At 53.9% G+C, this 20041-nt stretch overlaps 1 protein-coding gene across 1 annotated transcript; it reads left to right on the top strand.

Annotated features, from left to right (window-relative positions):
• The first annotated feature begins 6 nt into the window (after nt 1-6).
• Nucleotides 7-13112, top strand: ACADS (acyl-CoA dehydrogenase short chain). Its single transcript, XM_042962383.1, has 10 exons — nt 7-92; nt 1639-1802; nt 10367-10516; nt 10755-10866; nt 11338-11489; nt 11790-11960; nt 12032-12169; nt 12345-12440; nt 12642-12698; nt 12858-13112. Exons 1-10 carry the CDS (start codon nt 47-49, stop codon nt 13008-13010), a joined length of 1239 nt encoding a protein of 412 aa, XP_042818317.1. The 5' UTR covers nt 7-46; the 3' UTR covers nt 13011-13112.
• The last annotated feature ends 6929 nt before the right edge of the window (nt 13113-20041 follow it).

Here is a 20041-nt window from a genome sequence, read left to right on the forward strand (position 1 = left end):
CCGGAGCCCGCGCGCCTGCGGTCGGAGGTTGGCGGTGTTCGCGTCCATGGCAGCTGCGCTGCTCGCCCGGGCCTGCGGCCCCAGCCTCCGAGGTGAGTGCGCTCCCGCTCCGCTCAGCGGGGCGGCGGCCCGGGCCGGCCGGGCTCTCCCCGGCAACGGCGGGAGGGCGGGCGGCGCCCCCTTCGGGAGCGCGCGCGGCCTTCGCCCTAGTTGGGCCGCTGCCGGCGCCTGCGCGGCCCCGGCTCCTGTTCCGACCCCCGCCTGCCGCCCGGCTCTCGCAGTCGTATCAGCGCCCCGAGCGTCATTTCCCCGCCCCCTCATGTCCGGGGCGCGTCCCTCCTCCCGAGCCAGGCCTGGGATTGAACCCTGACCCTGGGACTTTGACCTTGGACGAGACGCTCGGCCCGTTCTCCTCATCTGGCGGGCGCGTGGGTGAAATGGTCCCGCCAATGTGTTACTGTTCTCAGGGAGTTGTTACAGGGTTGAATCAGACACAGCCTGTGTAACACACTCAGTTCAGCGCTTGGCATATGGTGCCCAGTGGATGTTAGGTCTTCACACTGCGCTTCACACTGCACCTTTCCCAGCTTCTTTCTCTCCCTGTAGCAGCAGTGACACACGTGGCCAGGGCTTCCTTTGCCTGGCCAGAGACCCAGCTCACCCTGCAGGACTGCAATAAGGGGACCCCTCCCCCCGCCCCTCCATTGAGGTCTGTCTCTGTCAGGCCCTGTGCTGAGTGCTACAGTCAGGATCTTTACCCCTTCCACCCCCAGGAGCTAAGTACTGTTGGCCTCCACATTTTCTGGGAACTGAGACCCAGTGAAGTTAAGATCCTTGCCTGAGGACACAAAGCTGTCTTATTATTACCAGTAGTGTCCTAATGGGATAGTTGTGTGCAAAGTGTTTAGTAAGTGGAGAAAGCATTCCGTTGGTGTGCATTTCTGAACAGCAGCACTATTGACATGTTGGGCCGATGATTCTTTTATTTTGTACTTTTTAAAAGAATTTTAGAGATAGGGAGTGAATGTGAGCTGAGGAGGGGGGCGGAGGGAGAGACAAACTTTTTATTTTCCTATTAAAAATTTTTTTTTAATGTTTATTTTGAGAGAGTGGGGGAGGGGCAGACACAGAGCCCGATGTGGGACTCTATCTCAGGAACTGTGAGATCATGACCTGAGCTGAAATCAAGAGTCCAATGCTTAACTGACTGAGCCACTCAGGTGCCCTGAGAGACAGAATCTTTTTTTTTTTTTTTTTTTTTTTTGAGAGACAGTCTTAAGCAGGCTCTACACTCAGCGTGGAGCTGGCCGCAGAACTTGATCCCACAACCCTAGGATCATGACCTGAGCCAAAATCAAGAGTCAGATGCTCAACCGACTGAGCCACCCAGACATCCCTGGGCAGATAATCCTTTGTTGTGGGACCTGTCCTGTACATTGTAGGTAGGGTGTTAGTACCCCTGGCCCCTACCCAGTTCATAGCGATAGCATTTCGCTCTTCAGGTGTAACAACCAGAATTGTTTCCAGACGTTGCCAGATGTCCTTTGGGACATTCCTGGTGGAGGCCCACCAAGTCATTGGTTTGTGATGGTGATGATGATGCAATCCCTTTCCACCAACACCTGTTCTTGCCGGCAGCTCTGCGTCCTTGGGACTGGCGTCAGTTGCATACTATCTACCAGTCTGTGGAACTTCCCGAGATGCACCAGATGCTGCGTCAGACGTGCCGGGAATTTGCCGAGAAGGAGCTGGTTCCCATTGCCGCCCAGGTGGACAAGGAGCATCGCTTCCCGACAGCCCAGGTGAGACTTCCAACCTCAGCAGCCCCTGATGGTGGTCTGCCAGCTCCTCCTGGATGTGTGGGGACAGTGACAGCCAGAGGCACCGAGACTCCCAAGCCAGGAACCCTGGGACCCAGAAAATGTTCTGGAGGTTTCCTTCGTTCAGCACGAGGCCTGGATTTAACTTCTGGAATAACAGTAATAATGGTGCGTGGTCGGCATGCTCACTGTGTGCCAGGCCTTGTGCCTATAGTAAGAGTTAACGCTTGCAGGGTGCTCGGCACGGTTCTGAGGTGTGCCAGCCCATCTGCGTCTCACCGTAGCCCTGTGAGGTGAGGGTACTGGTATCATACATCCGGTTGTGCGGTTGGTGAACCCAGAGGGACTCAAGGGTTCAATAATGGGCCCCAGGTCACGGAGCTCGGGAGTTGCCCAACTAGGGCTGGGACCCAGCTCTTCGCCAGACCCAGAGCTCTCAGTGCGAGTGCTCTTTCCCTTGATGTCGGTGCATCTGTAATTTCACGTTTAAGATGTTCCTGCCGTAGGGGCGCCTGGGTGACTCAGGAGGTTAAGCGTCCAACCCTTGATTTCAGCTCAGGTCGTGATCTCACGGTTTGTGAGATCAAGCCCCACTTCGGGTTCTGCGCTGACAGCAAGGGCCCTGCTTGGGATTCTCTGTCTCCCTCTCTCTGCCCTACCCCCCCCCGCCTCCAGTAAATAAACTTTAAAAAAAAAAGCTGTTCCTGCTGTATTCCCGGGCCTGGCAAGCCATGTGGCACATGGTATAAGTATCCAATAGCTATTTGTTCAGTAAATAACTTGTAAAAGAGGAAACCTTTCTGGCCTATTCTCTTGGCCTGTTTTTTTCACTCTTAAGGAGTTCAAGAGTTGCCATCCATGTCTTCTGGGCTCTGGGGCCACTTTTCCAGCTTAGAAAATACTGTGCTGATCACAGCATATTGGGCACTGTGCTTAGAACCATGGCAGTCCCTGGGGAGCTCCAGGTATAGTAGAACCTGGCATTCTGGGCACTGGCATCAGGGGGATAACTTTTGAGTTGTTGAGTACTTCATGTGCACCTTCTTAGTCTAGTCCTGAGGACGTCCTCACCTGCAAGTCTAATCTCCATTTTGCTTCTAGAATGCTTACAAGGATTAAGTGGGGTAATGCCTGTCAAATTCTGGTGCCTCCTGGCCCTTGGGAAATGGTAGCTATTATTAATACCATTACGTTGAGAAATTTGAGGCAGAGGTAAAGTGATTTTCCAGGGTTACTGATCTGTGGTGCTAGACTTCATATCCCAAGTCCGGCTGGCTCCAAACCCTTCTCCATCCACACTATCCACGTGGTTGTTCCAGAAGCCCCGCTGGCAGGCAGGGAAGCCCCCTTCTAGTTGGGAATATTCCCGTCAAAGGTCTAAGCTGCCCTTCTGCCCTCTGTACCCACGTGCCCTGCTCTCAGTAACCTTATCTGGCAGTTTTCCTTCATCTTTCAGTGCCGTTAATGGAGATGTAAACAAACGCCATCTCTCTGCAGACAGAGGATGGGAGTGATGACCATTGACAAGCAGGAAGAGCTCAGAGGTGCTCTCCCCAGAGCGGTTATGTGAGCGTGGCTGTGTGCTGGGGCTTTTCCTACCAAAAGACAGTCGGCTTGATTTACTTTTCCTATCCTATTCCTACATTCCCTCAAATTCTTACTAATATTACAGACAGATTTGCTCCGGGCAAGAAAGCTGGCAATAGAAACAGACTTTTTGACAAGCTCCTCTGAACTAATCCTCTGGCTTTATAGTCTCCTCCCTGCTTCCTGGTGCTGGGTATTTTTCAAGCTAACCCTCCGGAATAGGGGCAGACACAGGTATGGAGGGAGGAGACCATGGGCGCAGGCAGCCTCCTTCCCTCTGGCAGGTGGGGGCAGCTCGTCAGGATCTGCCGAATGCACGGCCATGGCTCAGAGTCGCGATGGCATCTGTATTTGGGTCTGTGTTGGTCAGGGTGTTTTCATGTCTGTGATGTCATCAAATTGTCCCGAGTCCTGCTGTTATTATCCCCTTTTCATAGATGACAAAGGAGCCGTTGTTTGAATTGCCTGGGGTTGTAGAGCTAGGAAGGAGTTGTGCTAAATCTTCGGATTTTGCCACCACCCTGCTTGTCTTGGTGGCTGATGGGATTATGGAGGTTAATCAGTACTGGCCTCCCTTGGCCACAGATTGAGGAGGCCTGCTGGGTCTTTGCTTCCTCCCTCTCTGTGTTTCGGGGAGTGGGGGGGTGGTGCTCATCTCCCAGTTGCAGCAGGAAGGCCAGGGCTTAAGCGGGCAGAGGGAACAGAGCTCTAGCCACACAGAGGATATGGCGGGTTGCGGAATTCAAGATAATAATCCCACTAGTGTTTCCAGATAAAATAGACATAGGAGCAGGAATAACTATCATTTAGGGGTTACCGTATTCTAGGTGCTTATGCCTTACATCTTCAGCACAACACTCTGGGGTAGTTACTTAAATTATCTTCGGTTTTTAGATGAAAACGGAAGCCACGGGTTAAGCTTCTTGCTTCCCAGTCACACATATAGAGTCAGTAGGAGTCTATAGACTCCTGAGCCCGGCCTGGCCTATAGTAGATGCTTAGTTAATGATTTCTAATATTTTTTCACCACCGCCCAGAAATGTGGGTTTATGGGGGAAGGGTCAAGGGGAGAAGAATTGGGGGAGGCAGACCAACTATTAGGTGGAAGGCTGGTGCCAATTTCTGGTTACTTGGCTGGTTTGGGAACCTAAGTTCAACTTCATTCTTCCTGGGTCCAAACCAAAAAAAAGAAAAAAGAAGAAAAAAAGGTGTAAATATAAACTTACAATGTTATTTTGTCATAAAGGGAAGCAAGAAATAAAATGGTGTTTCAACTGATTTTGGACTCACCAAACTTTATGTGTAGAAAACTGAGCCCGGGCACCTGGCTGGCTCAGTCAGGAGAGCATGCGACTCTTGATCTCAGGGTCACGAGTTCAAGCCCCCTGTTGGGTGTGGAGCATACAAAACAAAACAAAACTGAGCCCCATTTCTTCTTCACTCAGTGACTGTTTATTGAATAACTTTAATAGACCAGGTGCAACACCTCGTCTTTTTCATGCCCTGGCAGGTGATGGTGCTACGCTGACCTGGTTAGCCACATAGAAACCTCTAGGGCCCTACCCCATTTTCTTCTTCCTCATAGCCACCGACTCTTGTTAATTCCACCCTGGAAATGTGTCCTGATTGCCGCCTCCCATGTGTCTCAAGCAAACTTCATCGGTCTGTGTTCCGGGAGCATCCTGTTCATAACCCATGATCCTGGTTGTGCCCAGCACATCGCCGGGCGTATGTCTTCCAGCACGGATGTTGCAGGCAGTGAGCTCCTATTTGTGTTTGCACGTCCCCGTGCACACAACACCTTGCTCTCAATGAGTGCTCGTCCTTCAGCAGATGGTCGCCCAGCTGTCAGGTAGCCCCGAATGTCCTTGCTGCATCAGCTCGGAGCACCCACGAGCCGACAGCGGACACTAGAGGCGGTGACCAACGGGGCCTCCTTCCCTCGGATACGCAGCCAATCTCCAACAGGCTGGGAGATTTGATTCTTCTAAGGGGATTAGTTTGGGCTCTAGTGAGCACACACATACTTAGGATCCATTTGATTTGTAAAAATGTGAGCTCTAGAGGCGACTTGAGGCATTGACTTTATATGAAGTACCTGCTCAGCGTCTCCCAAACCCAAGGCAGGCGGTGCCGAAGGCTCGTTCTGTCGCAACCTGGAAAGGGGTGTTACTCTTTCTCGCGTCTTGGGAGTTTGGAGACCAGTAGGCTTGGCCTTGTCGGGGCTGGTGCCTCTCTTTGGGTTGCACGTCTGGCTCCCAGACACAAGAGACCGAGGGTGGCCATATGAGTAGCTCCGGGAGGTTCCCCTTGGGACGACTCTGAAGCCCAGGCCCCTCTGCTGGTAGCCGGTGGCCATCCGCGCACTTAGATCGGAAACGATTTCTACCACTGGACACGTGTTCTTTATGTTTCTGCTGCTTTCCATCTTGGCCCTGCTTTCTTTCTCTTTTTGATGATACTGCGTGTTCTTTCCACGGCCCCGCTGGTTCTTTCCCTCGATGCCGGTCTCTTTTCCAGGACCCATTTGGGTGATCGCACCTCGCGGCCATTACTGCTTCTGCCTCCGTGTTGTTCCTAGAACATTCCTGCCTCTGACCGTAGCCTTTTGCCAGAGTTCTCACGATCTGTTTCAGAATAGAAAGGTTGGAAAGGGCAGCCCCAGGCCCCAGGCATCCCTGATGAAACTGGGGGAACCTGGCTGTGTGCAGGCTCTGGGCCTGGCGTGGGTGAGTGCCTGCCCTCAAGCATGTTGGGGCTGGAGGTTTTTCAAGCAGACACTGATGGCAGGAGGTGGGGGAGGAGGGGACATGGGTGAGACTCTCAAGAGGAATGGACCGGTCAGGGGTGCAGTGATCTCCTACAGTGACAGCTGCCTGGATACCCAGTGGGAGGCGCTGCGGAGGGGAGAGTGCCCGGAACTCTGGCTTCCTTGTAGCGTAGACTTGGCTTGATTCCTTGTGTCCTGGAACCCCACCTGGGATTTGGGTTTCCTTTTTGTTTCCGGGGACGAGGTGGAGTTGTGGGACGTTGGACTAATCCGACCTTTCTTCCGGGCCGAACCCAGAAGGGCTGTGGCATGAGGAGGAGGTTGGGTGGCACTGGTAGGTAGCGTGGGGCAGTTTTGCCGGTAGGCCAGAGAGAGCCTTCCAGCGGGGTGCCCTTCTAGGCTCGCGCATGCGTCCTGGAGGCCTGCGTGTTTCCGGCACCTGGTGGAGTGTGGCCCGGACTCCTAACCCGGCACCACATGCCTTTAACAAAATGCCGTTTCTCCCCCTGGCATGGGTGAGTTGGCTACCTTCAGGTGTGGGTCTGATGGTTTCTGTTTGGAGGCCACGCTCGTGCTGGCACAGCGTCCTGTGAGGCCCCACATGGGTTCAGATACAGCCCCGCGTAGGTCACTCTGCCTTGCACCGCCCCCCCCCCCCCCCCCCCCCCCCCACCGGTGCTTCCCACTTGCTGAAGCGATACAGCATCTCAGAGCAGGCCGCCGCCCCTCTCTGACAGCAGGTGTGCGGTCAGCACAGAACATTTGTCTTTTCAGCGGTTCTCGAAATGACACATCCCTGGCGCCTCTGGGTACTTTATCACCGTCTGTTAGTTTCCTCTTGCTGGTGTCCACAGACTAGCGGCTTGAAACGACACCACGTTGGCACAAAAACAGACACATAGACCAATGGAATAGAATAGAAACCCCAGAACTAGACCCACAAACATATGGCCAACTCATCTTTGACAAAGCAGGAAAGAACATCCAATGGAAAAAAGACAGTCTCTTTAACAAATGGTGCTGGGAGAACTGGACAGCAACATGCAGAAGGTTGAAACTAGACCACTTTCTCACACCATTCACAAAAATAAACTCAACATGGATAAAGGACCTGAATGTGAGACAGGAAACCATCCAAACCCTAGAGGAGAAAGCAGGAAAAGACCTCTCTGACCTCAGCCGTAGCAATCTCTTACTCGGCACATCCCCAAAGGCAAGGGAATTAAAAGCAAAAATGAATTACTGGGACCTTATGAAGATAAAAAGCTTCTGCACAGCAAAGGAAACAACCAACAAAACTAAAAGGCAACCAACGGAATGGGAAAAGATATTTGCAAATGACATATTGGACAAAGGGCTAGTATCCAAAATCTATAAAGAGCTCACCCAACTCCACACCCGAAAAACAAATAACCCAGTGAAGAAATGGGCAGAAAACATGAATAGACACTTCTGTAAAGAAGACATCCGGATGGCCAACAGGCACATGAAAAGATGTTCAACGTCGCTCCTTATCAGGGAAATACGAATCAAAACCACACTCAGATATCACCTCACGCCAGTCAGAGTGGCCAAAATGAAGAAATCAGGGGACTATAGATGCTGGAGAGGATGTGGAGAAACAGGAACCCTCTTGCACTGTTGGTGGGAATGCAAATTGGTGCAGCCGCTCTGGAAAGCAGTGTGGAGGTTCCTCAGAAAATTAAAAATAGACCTACCCTATGACCCAGCAATAGCACTGCTAGGAATTTATCCAAGGGATACAGGAGTACTGATGCATAGGGGCACCTGTACCCCAATGTTTATAGCAGCACTCTCAACAATAGCCAAATTATGGAAAGAGCCTAAATGTCCATCAACTGATGAATGGATAAAGAAATTGTGGTTTATATACACAATGGAATACTACGTGGCAATGAGAAAGAATGAAATATGGCCTTTTGTAGCAACGTGGATGGAACTGGAGAGTGTGATGCTAAATGAAATAAGCCATACAGAGAAAGACAGATACCATATGGTTTCACTCTTATGTGGATCCTGAGAAACGTAACAGAAACCCATGGGGGAGGGGAAGGAAAAAAAAAAAAAGAGGTTAGAGTGGGAGAGAGCCAAAGCATAGGAGACTGTTAAAAACTGAGAACAAACTGAGGGTTGATGGGGGGTGGGAGGGAGGGGAGGGTGGGTGATGGGTATTGAGGAGGGCACCTTTTGGGATGAGCACTGGGTGTTGTATGGAAACCAATTTGACAATAAATTTCATATATTAAAAAAAAAAAAAAAAAGAAAAAGAAACGACACCACGTTATTATCTGACAGCTCCTGGAGATCAAAAAACCTGATGTGGGACCCGCTGGGCTGAGAGCCGCATGCTGGCCGGGCGCTTCCTTCTGGCGGCTCCAGAGAAGGGGCCATCTCCTTGCCTCCACGGCTCCACAGCGTCTAGCACACGGAGGCCACCTGCACTCCCAGCTCATGACCCCCTCCAGGCGGCGCTCGGGTCCCTCTGACGTCTGCTTCCGTTGTCCCCTCTCGTTCTCCGACCCTCCTGTCTCCTTCTTTCCCTTGTAAGGACCCTGGAGGTGACATTGGGTCCCCCTGGGTAATCCAGGGTAACCCCCATCTCACCAGCCTTAATCTCACCTGCAGAGCCTCCCACCCATCTCGCCCCCCTGTGGCTGCAGAGCTTCATTGCAGTTGCGGCTCTGCAGCTCACTGCCTTTCGGCAGACACTTGCGGTCTTTCTGGAGTGGCGGAGGGGAGTGAGGTCACCCCAGGTGTGGAGTCTTACAGGAGAGTCTCCCCGGGAGCGGTTCAAGGCAGAATCTGGTAAGAGATTCATAGAGGGGCGCACAGATCGTTATGGAAGTGCCCCTCCTCCCATCCATTCTTGTCCGGATGCCAACTTGTCAGCTACTTAATGATAGTAAGTGCCATTCACTGATCAGCTTGTGCCCGGCACTGGGCTCAGCATTTTATATATATTGTCTCAGTCCTCAAACAGTTCTGTGACGAAGATCCTATTTGCAGAGGAAGTGTAACAATTTTATAATCATGGAAATAATATTATAGAAAAGTGAGAAGATATTGTGAACATTCTTATGTTTGCTTCTTTTAAGTTAAAATAACGTAAGAACACGGTTACAAGAATCTAGTGACATAGAGGGGCTCGTGGAAAGCAACGGTGCCCTTCTCCTCCCCCCACCCCCCGCCCCCCACCCCTGCTGCTCCCCACAGTCACTTGGTTTTATTTGCTTCTTTTTGAAGCTCGGTAGGTTGTGTGTGGTCCCTGTTGGGCAGAAGGAAAGCAGGCTGACGGAGGGTAGGCAGTTCGTCCCAGGTCAGAGGGGCGGAGCTGGGTGGTGTGCTGAGCTGGTTATGGCCCTGGGGTCACGGCCCGGGGTGCAGTCCAGCTGCACTGCCTCAGGGCTCTGGCCCCGAGCAGGTTGCTTCATGTGTCTGAGCTCTGGAAAGACTCAGATGCAGAGCTGGGCACGTAGTAGTCACTTGATGGTTGACCATTACTAGTATTGTTGTTCTGCATCAGAAATTCCAAACTCTTACCACTTATTCGCTCTTTCACGGGCACTGGGAATAGCACAGTGGGCAGACAGCAGTCTGCCGTCACGGTCAGGGAGAAGGATCGTAACCGAAACCAGCGGAGTAATAGGTGTGAACCTGCACCCGCCTAAGCACCGCATCGGAAAGGCGGAGATTCTGGGAGGGCACGCAGTTAGAGGACAGAGACGGCAGCTGGAAGAAGCGAGGCTCGAGCTGAGGTCTGAAAGGAAGGAGGCCGCAACAACTCATTTGCAAATGATCGGAAACAGCATGCGCAAAGACCCTGTGGTGGGGCGGCAGAGTATGTGCGTGGGGCTGAGAAGGTCAGTATGACACTACGCTGCCCTGCTCCTTACCTTGGAGGCCCCTGAAGGCTTCCTGTACCTTCTGCCTGCTCGCTGGCTGTGGCTGCAGACACAGAGGTGAGCCAGTGTGGAGTGTGGGGGCACAACAGCTTCAGTCCACGGTGCTGTCATGCAGACCTCAGCTGAGGCTGGGTCTTCAGTGTCTGGATTCGGGCATCATGGGGTGGGTGGATGGGGCCACATGGCCTGTTTCTGCAGACACCGGCTCGGGAGCCAAGGGGTGCCCTCCCGACGGCCCTTGCCATGACAGCCTTCCTTGGGGCCAGGTGAAGAAGATGGGCGAGCTCGGGCTTCTGGCCATGGATGTGCCCGAGGAGCTAAATGGTGCCGGCCTTGATTACCTGGCCTATGCCATTGCCGTGGAGGAGATCAGTCGGGGCTGTGCCTCTACAGGAGTCATCATGAGTGTCAACAACGTGAGTTCCCTCTCCTGGGTCCCTGGGACACACAGGTGGAGGGGAGGCTCCCGTGGGCAGGTGGGCACTCTGGCCATGTGTCCAGGCACCCTGGGCACAGCCAGGCCTTGGTGCCCAGCCCCCAACCTCCTCTGGGCTTGATCCTTTCAGGTAGGGCCCTGGAGAGAACAGGTCTTGGGGTGGGGTCCACAGGCAGGCAGGCGGCCTCTCACCGCCTCCCCGCGCCCACCCCCTCCAGTCCCTCTACTTGGGGCCTCTCCTGAAGTTCGGCTCCAAGGAGCAGAAGCAGCTGTGGATTACCCCTTTTACCGGTGGTGACAAAATTGGCTGCTTTGCACTCAGTGAACCAGGTACCACGGTGGGACAGCGGTCGGCCCCCATCCCCTCACCTCAGGGTCAGAGTGACGGACTTGGGTTGGAGCTGGGTTGTCCCCCCAGGGCAGAGGCAGGAGGGGGGCCCGTGAGAGGCGAGGGCACAGGTCTTCCGTGCGGGCCACCTGGGAGCGACCAAGGAGCACGCAGTCACCTCAGCTGAGCCGGTGAGGGATGCCTGGCTCTGGGGTCCCTTCGGGGTGAAGACGCCCTGCTGTGCCACCCTCCTCCCCTCCTGGACTAGTCTCCGAGGACTCTGGGAGCTGGTGTGACCTGGGAGCTTTCTGTTAGGAGCCAGAACCCTGATTCTTTGGAGGCCAGGTGGCAGGGGCCTCGTGCTCACAAGCGGGGGGGGGGGGGGGGGGGGCGGAGCCCGGGTCCCCTGCTTGCTGGTGGCAGCGCCCTTTGCGGGGTGGAGGCGGTGGATTCTGAGTCTGTGCATGGGGCAGGGAATGGCAGCGACGCAGGAGCCGCCTCCACCACCGCCCGAGCAGAGGGCGACTCGTGGGTCCTGAACGGCACCAAGGCCTGGATCACCAACGCGTGGGAGGCCTCCGCCACCGTGGTCTTTGCCAGCACAGACAGATCCTTGCACAACAAGGTGGGGACCCCAGGGGGAGGGTCGATGAGACCTCCGGGATGCAGACCTTTCTCAGTTTCTTCACCCGAATCCCGTCGGCTCCGTGGAGCTGTTCTGCTCTTGGCCACCTTGGGGCTGCCCCTTCCCCTCTCTGGCCGGTTGTTGGCCTGAGGCTGGAGTCTGCACCGTCCCCAGGGAGGCCAGCAGAGGGCGTCCCGGCCTGAGATCTGAGGGAGGGAAGGGGCTGCTCGGTGTCTGGTGGGGGATCAAGGGGTGTGGCCTCCGCCAACCCCTGAGAACCTCGCTGGGTATGCCTCGCAGGGCATCAGTGCCTTCTTGGTTCCCATGCCGACACCTGGGCTCACGCTGGGGAAGAAGGAAGACAAGCTGGGCATCCGGGCCTCATCCACGGCCAACCTCATCTTTGAGGACTGTCGCATCCCCAAGGACAACCTGCTGGGGGAGCTGGGGATGGGCTTCAAGATAGCCATGGTGAGCCCGGCAGTGGGGGCAGGGGCTCTGGGGCCCCGCTGGCCAGCCACTGACCGGGGCCTTCCCCACAGCAAACCCTGGACATGGGGCGCATTGGCATTGCCGCCCAGGCCCTGGGCATCGCCCAGGCCGCCCTCGATTGTGCCGTGAACTATGCCGAGAATCGCAAGGCCTTCGGGGCCCCCCTCACCAAGCTCCAGAGCATCCAGGTAACGAGTGGAGCCTAGCCTGGATGCCGGAGGGAGGGCAGCCCGGCCTTTCCTCTCCGGCTCCCAGGTGAGCTTTTACCTGCTTGCAGGCTCTCCCTCCTCCTCCCTCTTGTCCTGGGAGGGAGGGGTGGGGGGTGGGGCGGCCACTGACTGAGGCGGGGCTGGGTTCTTGCAGTTCAAGCTGGCGGACATGGCCCTGGCCCTGGAGAGTGCCCGGCTGCTGACCTGGCGTGCTGCCATGTTGAAGGATAACAAGAAGCCTTTTACCAAGGTGCCTGTGGCAAGGGGGCCCCTGGGCATGGCCCAGAGCTTTGGTGTGCCGAGGGAGAAGTCCGGGTGGGGCCCCGCTTCCTTGGGCCTCGTAGGCTTACTGCTTCAAGGGGAGGCTCCCCAGGCCCGGCCTTGCTGAAGGGCCATGAGCTGGGGGCTCCTCCCCAAAGTAGTTTCTGACCCCACCGTCCCCTGTGCTTAGGAAGCAGCAATGGCCAAGCTGGCTGCGTCGGAGGCTGCAACTGCCATCAGCCACCAGGTGAGTGTCCTGGGTGCATGAAGAGGTGCCTGGGTGTGAGGTCCCTGGACTGAGTAGCTGAAAGTGGGCCGGTTACCCCTCCCTCGCCGGTCCCTTACTGTGGCCGATCCCGCCCCTGACACGGCCTTTTCCCTCCCGATCCCCTGCTTTCCCCCGCAGGCCATCCAGATCCTGGGTGGCATGGGCTACGTGACAGAGATGCCGGCCGAACGGCACTACCGCGACGCGCGCATCACTGAGATTTATGAAGGCACCAGCGAGATCCAGAGGCTGGTGATCGCTGGGCACCTGCTCAAGAGCTACCGGAGCTGAGCCCCACTCAGGTGCCAGGCTGACCTGAGGCCCGAGGGGAAGGGGGCAGGAGCCATGAGGCCTTAGCCCTGGCTCCCATCAGGGATGCTGGGGGGGGGGGGGGGAGGGTGGACAGGCGGAGGGCGTGCCTGCCCTCTGCTGTGGACTCACCTGTTGCCCTCACTCTGCCCGCCCCAGACCAGACTGCCTGGGGGTTAAGTCTGGGAGAAAGGAAAGGTGAGGGGCGGTGGCCAGCATCGGAGGACACCCATCTTCAGCTCGGTTTTTTGGCTCTGCTTCCTTTTCACAACCGTGCCTTGTTTTCTTTATCTGAGTGGACCTGGCCTCCTGGCGGCTGAGTTACCACCATGGGGCCCCCATTTCTTTTCTCAGGTGGGACAGGCTCTTGGCAGTGTCTGCTCCTCTCCCTGAGGTCGGGAGTCAGGGGGAGGAGCGGGCTGGGGGCCAGAATGACCGGGCCTCATTGTAGCACAAGTCGTGTTCTCCTCGGGGTTCCCAGGGACGTCTCGGGAAGGCTGTGTGGCTGGGTGACTGTGGAGGACCTGGTGCCCCATAACCCTGTACTTTGTGTGGGAAGGGCTCCGAATCACTCTTCGGGACAATTGAGCGTGGAAACTAATAAAGAATACCTGTGCTCTGGTCCTCACGTCCTTGTCTGGGTGCTGCTGGGGAGATGGCCCGTTGTTGGCTTCTGCTGCCCCCTGTGAGTATGAGTGTGTGTGCGCGTGTGTAAGGCTGACTGCAGGGGCGGCCGTCTGCACGGGAGAGCTCCGGGACCAGGCAGGGTTGACTCAGTTAAGGAAGATGCAGGGCTGGGGTGAGGGGCTAGGACTGTGGCCGCCAGGTAGGGAGGGCAGGTCAGGGCCTCAGCCCCCAAGCAGGAGGAAGGAGGGTGCCTGATGGTGGGGAGGGGACCAGGGACTGGGCAAAGCTCAACAGGCCTACAAGCCCGGCTGTGGAAGGGGGGGGGGGGGGGGCCTCAGCAGCGTCCTTTGCTCAGGGTGGCCGTGCTGGAGCTGCCGGTGACGGGCCTGGTGTCCCCAGCTTTGAACGACTGCCGCCCAACGTGATGAGGCTGCGGCAAGAAAAACGGAACAGAGACAGATTTCAGAGGAGCCGGGGTCGGCCCTCCCCGTGAGGCCTCTGGAGGGAACTGGAGGCAGAGCCGTGACCCATCTGGAGCCCCCATCGCGTGGGCGCCGACCGGCCCGGACCCTCTTGGTGGCGGAAGCTGCCGGGAGCCTGTCGCCCTATCCCCGGGCCCTTCCTTTGCTCCCACGCGAGGGGCTGGCTGGGTGCGCCGCCCCCTGCGGGTCCTGGAGGTCAGGTCAGCTCTGCGTGGCGGAGCGGCGCGCACGCGCTGTGGGGCCGGGCCGCAGGTGTGCGGGCGTCCTGCTACCGAGCCGCACCTGTGGCCGCATGCGTTTTCCCCGCACGCTCTCTAGGTCAGGCTGCGGCCCCGGGCGGGCAGGCGGCAGGCGGACGGAGGACATCTGGGTGATCTGCGCCCCCTCCTGCTCCAGGTGAGCGCCCAGGGGCTTGGGTCCTAGCTCACACCCTCTTTGGGGCTCCCAGATCTGCCCCTGTCGCCGCCCTGGGCTCAGGTGCGAGCCCGAGGTGGAGGGTGCGGGTGGGAGTCGGGGCTTCTCCCCAGCAGCGGCCAAGTTAGACCTACCCCAACCGAAGCAGATGAAGGTCTGTCACTCCCGAGACACCGACCCCACGAACAGCTGGGAAGGGGTGTTCCTATGGCTCCGTGACCCCTTCAGCCAGATGGCACTGGCTCCTGGCCCAGCTGAAGGATGAGGGAACCGGCAGGTGGTTCATGTTGTCTGGGTCATTATTCTAGGTAGGGTGGGGGATGGGGGGTGAGGGAGTTTAATGACGTTGAGGCCCAGAGGGGAACAGAGGGAGCCCAGACTGAGCCTTAGCCCCGGGCAGGGGTAGTCCGGCTGGAACCCAGCTCTCCTCAGGACTCCGGCCCCTCCTGGTTTGGCTTTAGGCCCACCTGCCCCACCTGCTCCAAAGCGTGTGGGTCTTGAAGGGCCGACGGGCCTCGGGCTGGAGCCGCAGACACTGCTACTGAGTCAAAGGGCTGCACGCCAGGGGATGGGCCTGTTTCCAAGTCCCAGGTGGGTATCTGCTTCTCAGAACCGTCTGGGCCTTTCTGGGAAGACGGTGGGAAGAGCCTCACAGCGTCAGGAAGGGCCGGGAGCTGAGCCAGGGTCCAGTCTGCCCTCTAGTCCTTAAAGGGGCTGGTGGGGGTGGCGGGGGGTGGGGCAGTCAGCTCACCAACCCTTGGCTTTGACAAGGAGCGGGCCTCCGGTAGATGAAGCCAGCTCACGAGTAAGTGCTGAACTCCACCCCTGCGTCTGTTTGGACCTGAACTGTTGGAGGAGGTCTCGGACATCACGTCCCTTTGTGCCCAGCATGTATTTCCTGAGAACGAGGACATTTGCTGATGCACCTACAGGATGGTTACCGAAGGGGCAGCGTAACAGTGGTCAACTGTCACACAGAGACCCCGGTCACAATTTATCCGTTGTCCCATTGTCTTTCTCATTTGTTTTCAAGGTCCAGGGTCACTTGCCGCATTGAGAGGTCTCTTGTCTCCTTCACTCCAGGACAGTTTCTCAGATGGTGTTTGTTTCTCATGACATTGGCGTGTTTGAAGTGTCCAGGCTGGTCATTTTGTAGACTGCCCCTGGGTCTAGATTAGTCTGATCATTTCAGGACTGGCTTCATGCTGTGGATTTTTGGCAGTGAGAATGTGGTGAAGCTATTTTATTGCTGACTTCTGTTGTTGGTAGGTTACCTTCTTCTGAATTAATCTGAGGTTTATAAATGATTTCAGTCTTTTTTTTAATGTTTCTTTTTGAGAGAGAGAGAGAGAGAGCGCGCGCGCGTGCGTTCGTGTGAGTGGGGGAGGAGCAGAGAGAGAGGGAGACACAGAATCCGAAGCAGGCTCCGGGCTCTGAGCTGCCAGCACAGAGCCCGACGCGGGCTCGCTCGAACTCATGAACTGTGAGATCATGCCCTGAGCTGAAGTCAGACGCTCAGCCGACCGAGCCACCCAGGCGCCCCCTAGCTTCCCTTTGTAAATCTTGATACGGTGTTTTCATTATTTCATTGTTCTGAGTCCCACTGCGCATGCGTTGTCCTTTGACTTACCAGTTACTGAGAAGAGTATTATTTTATTAACATGGGATTTTCCTCGGTATTTTTTGTTACTGATTTTTTTATACACTTGTGGTGAAATACATGTAATGTAAAACTTACCGTTTTTCTTCAAGGTAAATTCAGTGGTATTTAGCACATGTACAGTGTGCAACCATCAACACCATCTCGTTCCAGAACACTTTGTCAGCCCAAAAGGAAATTCCGCACCCATCGGTATTGATCTTTACCTCAATTGCGATTGTGGTCTCAGAACATTTCCTGATTATTTAAATTCTTTGAAATTTGTTGAGATTTACTTCATGGTCCCTAAGTCGCCTTTTCGTAAAAACCAAATCGTGTTTAAGATATTCTTTTTCCCACTTTGATACGTCGACTGTAGTTCGTTTATTTCGATTCCTGCCTGGTGTCTCATTGTATAAATATACTTAGGAAGTTTCGAGTTTTGCACTGTCACAAACTGGTGCAGAGAACATTCTGGAATGTGTCTCCTTGTTCGTGTGTGACAGCTTCTGAGTATTTAAGTAGAAGCGGTCTTTGCTGGACTTTGGACTGTTTCTTCAGCTTTCCCAGATGTTGCCACATTGCCTTCCACAGCAGTTGGATTAGAACGCAGCCTTCTAATAATTGGGCAGGAGCATGTGTACCCCTTGGTGCCATCAACTTTACGCTGTTTCTTCACTCTGATTGTGATTTTAACTCGCATCTCCTTGGTTATTACTGCACAGCTTTTTCACGTGTTTATCGACCTTTGTGGTTTCTGCTGTGAATGGCCATTCCTGTCTTTCGTCCGCTTCTTCCCTTACTGATTTGTAATTGTCTCATGGGTTATATTTTGTTTTTTTTTTTTAAATTTTTTTTTTTTTCAACGTTTATTTTATTTTTTTGGGACAGAGAGAGACAGAGCATGAACGGGGGAGGGGCAGAGAGAGAGGGAGACACAGAATCGGAAACAGGCTCCAGGCTCCGAGCCGTCAGCCCAGAGCCTGACGCGGGGCTCGAACTCACGGACCGTGAGATCGTGACCTGGCTGAAGTCGGACGCTTAACCGACTGCGCCACCCAGGCGCCCCTTTTTATTTATTTATTTTTTTTTAATTTTTTTTTTTTTCAACGTTTATTTTATTTTTTTGGGACAGAGAGAGACAGAGCATGAACGGGGGAGGGGCAGAGAGAGAGGGAGTCATGGGTTATATTTTGGATGCTAATCATCCGTCAGCTGCCTAGTTGCAAAAAGGCTCATACAGCGTGTGGCTTCCACTTTTTAAAATGGTTTCACATTTTCATGTTCAGTCTTTAACTTTAAAAAGTTGTTTTAGAACTAAGTTTTGTTTTCTGCAAACATTTCAAATACACATTTTGTGGTAAAATGACCATCCCTTCTCAGGGATAGTTCTGGTGCATCATTCCAGACCTTTCCCTGTGCATCTGTGAACATCTCATTTATGTGTCCCTGCCCCCACAAGACGCATACTCCATGCATTATTTAGCTTTATTCACTTTACATTTTTTTCACGTCAGTACATTAAAATTTTTTTTAAATAAAATTTTTATTTTTGAGAGACAGAGCATGAGGGGGGGGGGGAGGGGCAGAAAGAGAAGGAGACACAGAATCCAAAGCAGGCTCCAAGCTCCGAGCTGTCAGCACAGAGCCCGACACGGGGCTCGAACTCACAAACGGTGAGATCATGACCTGAGTCGAAGTCAGATGCTCAACCGACTGAGCCATCCAGGTGCCGCACTCTGGATATTTTCTATAAATGGAATCACACAAATGTGGCCTTTTTTGTCTGGCTTAGCATAATGTTTGTAGGTTTATGTGTGTTGTATATGTATTGGTATTTCATACTTTTTTTATGGCTAAATAATCTCTCTTGTTCATTTGGGTTTCTTCTTCTTCTTCTTCTTCTTCTTCTTCTTCTTCTTCTTTAATGTTTATTTGAGAGAGAGAGAGAGACAGCGTGAGTGGGAGGGGGGAAGAGAGACAGAATGAGACACAGAATCTGAAGCAGGCTCCAGGCTCTGAGCTGTCAGCACACAGCCCGACGCGGGGCTCGAACTCACGGACCATGAGATCATGACCTGAGCCGAAGTCGGATGCTCAACAAACCCACTGAGCCACCCAGGCGCTCCCATCTGTTGTAATTATGTTATATTTTGACTGATTTCTGCCATTTTATATTTTCCCTTCTCCATTTTATTTTGCTTTTCATTTTTCTCCCTCTATGCCTTTGATTGCACGCACTGAATTTTATTTGTTAAAGTCATGCATTCTAATTGTATTCTTCTGCTGGTTGAGGTAACTTAGGCCAGTAGTTAGACTTAATTTTTCCTATCAACTTATCTAACTTCCATCTACATCCTTTTCCTCAGGTAAGGAATTTTAGCATTTTCTCATCTGGTCTCCTTACTCTTCTGTGCTCCCCTCCGCCCCTCCCCCACCAGCCGCATTCACTTCCAGTGTATTGGTTCAGGGTTGTTTGAAATTTCTCCTCCCCTCCCGTTTCCTCCCTCCCCGTCACTGTGAACTACCAAGGTGTTTTGTCACCCTTATTTCCCCAGTGTCTCCACATTCTGCTGCATTTATTAATATTCTTGCTGAAGGACTTGGATATATCCAAGGTTGATTCATTGAGGTCCATTGAGGTCCATACAGAAAATGTTCTGAGAGCAGATCTCTGTCTTCTTGCTTCTGCTGTCACTCTTGAAGAGTCTGACCCTATCTTTTTTCTTTTCTGTTGTAAATTATCTGCTCTTTATCTCTTTGATCTCCAGAAGGCTTTCCATTTTTTTCCCATTGTTTTTCTCCTTATCTTTGAGGTTCTTAAGTTTTATCATAATGTGCCTGGTGGTGGGGTTTTTATCATTTGGCTTCTATAGCACTCAATGAGTCTTTGTCTTTATTTGTCTTTATTTATTATTTTTTAACATTTATTTACTTTTGAGAGAGAGGCAGAGCAGAGTGGAGGAGAGGGGCAGAGAGAAAGAGAGAGAGAGAGAGAATCCCAAGCAGGCTCTGCACTGTCAGCTCAGAGCCCAATGTGGGGCTCGAACTCAGGAGCCACGAGACCATGACCTGAGCCAAAGTCAGATGCTTAACTGACGGAGCCACCCAGGCGCCCCTGTCTATATCTGTCTAATTTTGTAACATTCTTGGACATAACATCATGGTTGAGTAGCTATGTATTCTGTGATCTCTAGGGCCTTGGGGTATGATGGAACAGATTACCAGATGTTAGAATACTTACCGTTAACATTAGGGCTTATGCTGTGCATCTGGTATCTGTTTTGGAGTCCTGAGCTGTAGTTACCACGGCTAGTCACGTAGCAGGGATGTGCCTAGGTGGGCATCTCGTAAGAGTTCTGGATTCTGAGGCTTGAGTGGCTGCCCCGGGGCAGAGACGTCTCACATCTCTGTGGTTCACAGAGGGCCCCTGGAAGACCGTGCCCAAAGACACAGCCAGTGGGATGTTGAGGAACGACGGTTGCCTCTCCCGTCCACCTCCTGTTACCTCCTAGCCGGACCTGGCTTTCCCTGGAGGCTGCCACAGTGGGGAGGTGGCACCTGGGAGGGGCCTGGCTGTGCTTGGCCGGGCTCAGTGTCGGCATCGGGACCCCTCGGCCTCTAGGTGCCCTTGGCTGAGAACTCATGCTCTCACAGGCCACAGAGTGACTGCAGGCCAGGGAAGGAGCGGGATCCCTGAAAACCTTCCGTCCCCCTGCCATCCTCCCTGCCGCATCCCATTCCCCTGCGGCTCTGTGGATGCTGTTGTGATTACAGTTGGCGTATCGAAGGAGTTTTATATTAAGTATGTTTGGTCTAAAAATAAAAAGCACTTCATATAAAAGAAAATC

The sequence above is a fragment of the Panthera tigris genome, chromosome D3 (genome assembly GCF_018350195.1).
Source record: "Panthera tigris isolate Pti1 chromosome D3, P.tigris_Pti1_mat1.1, whole genome shotgun sequence".
Taxonomy (NCBI): domain Eukaryota; kingdom Metazoa; phylum Chordata; class Mammalia; order Carnivora; family Felidae; genus Panthera; species Panthera tigris.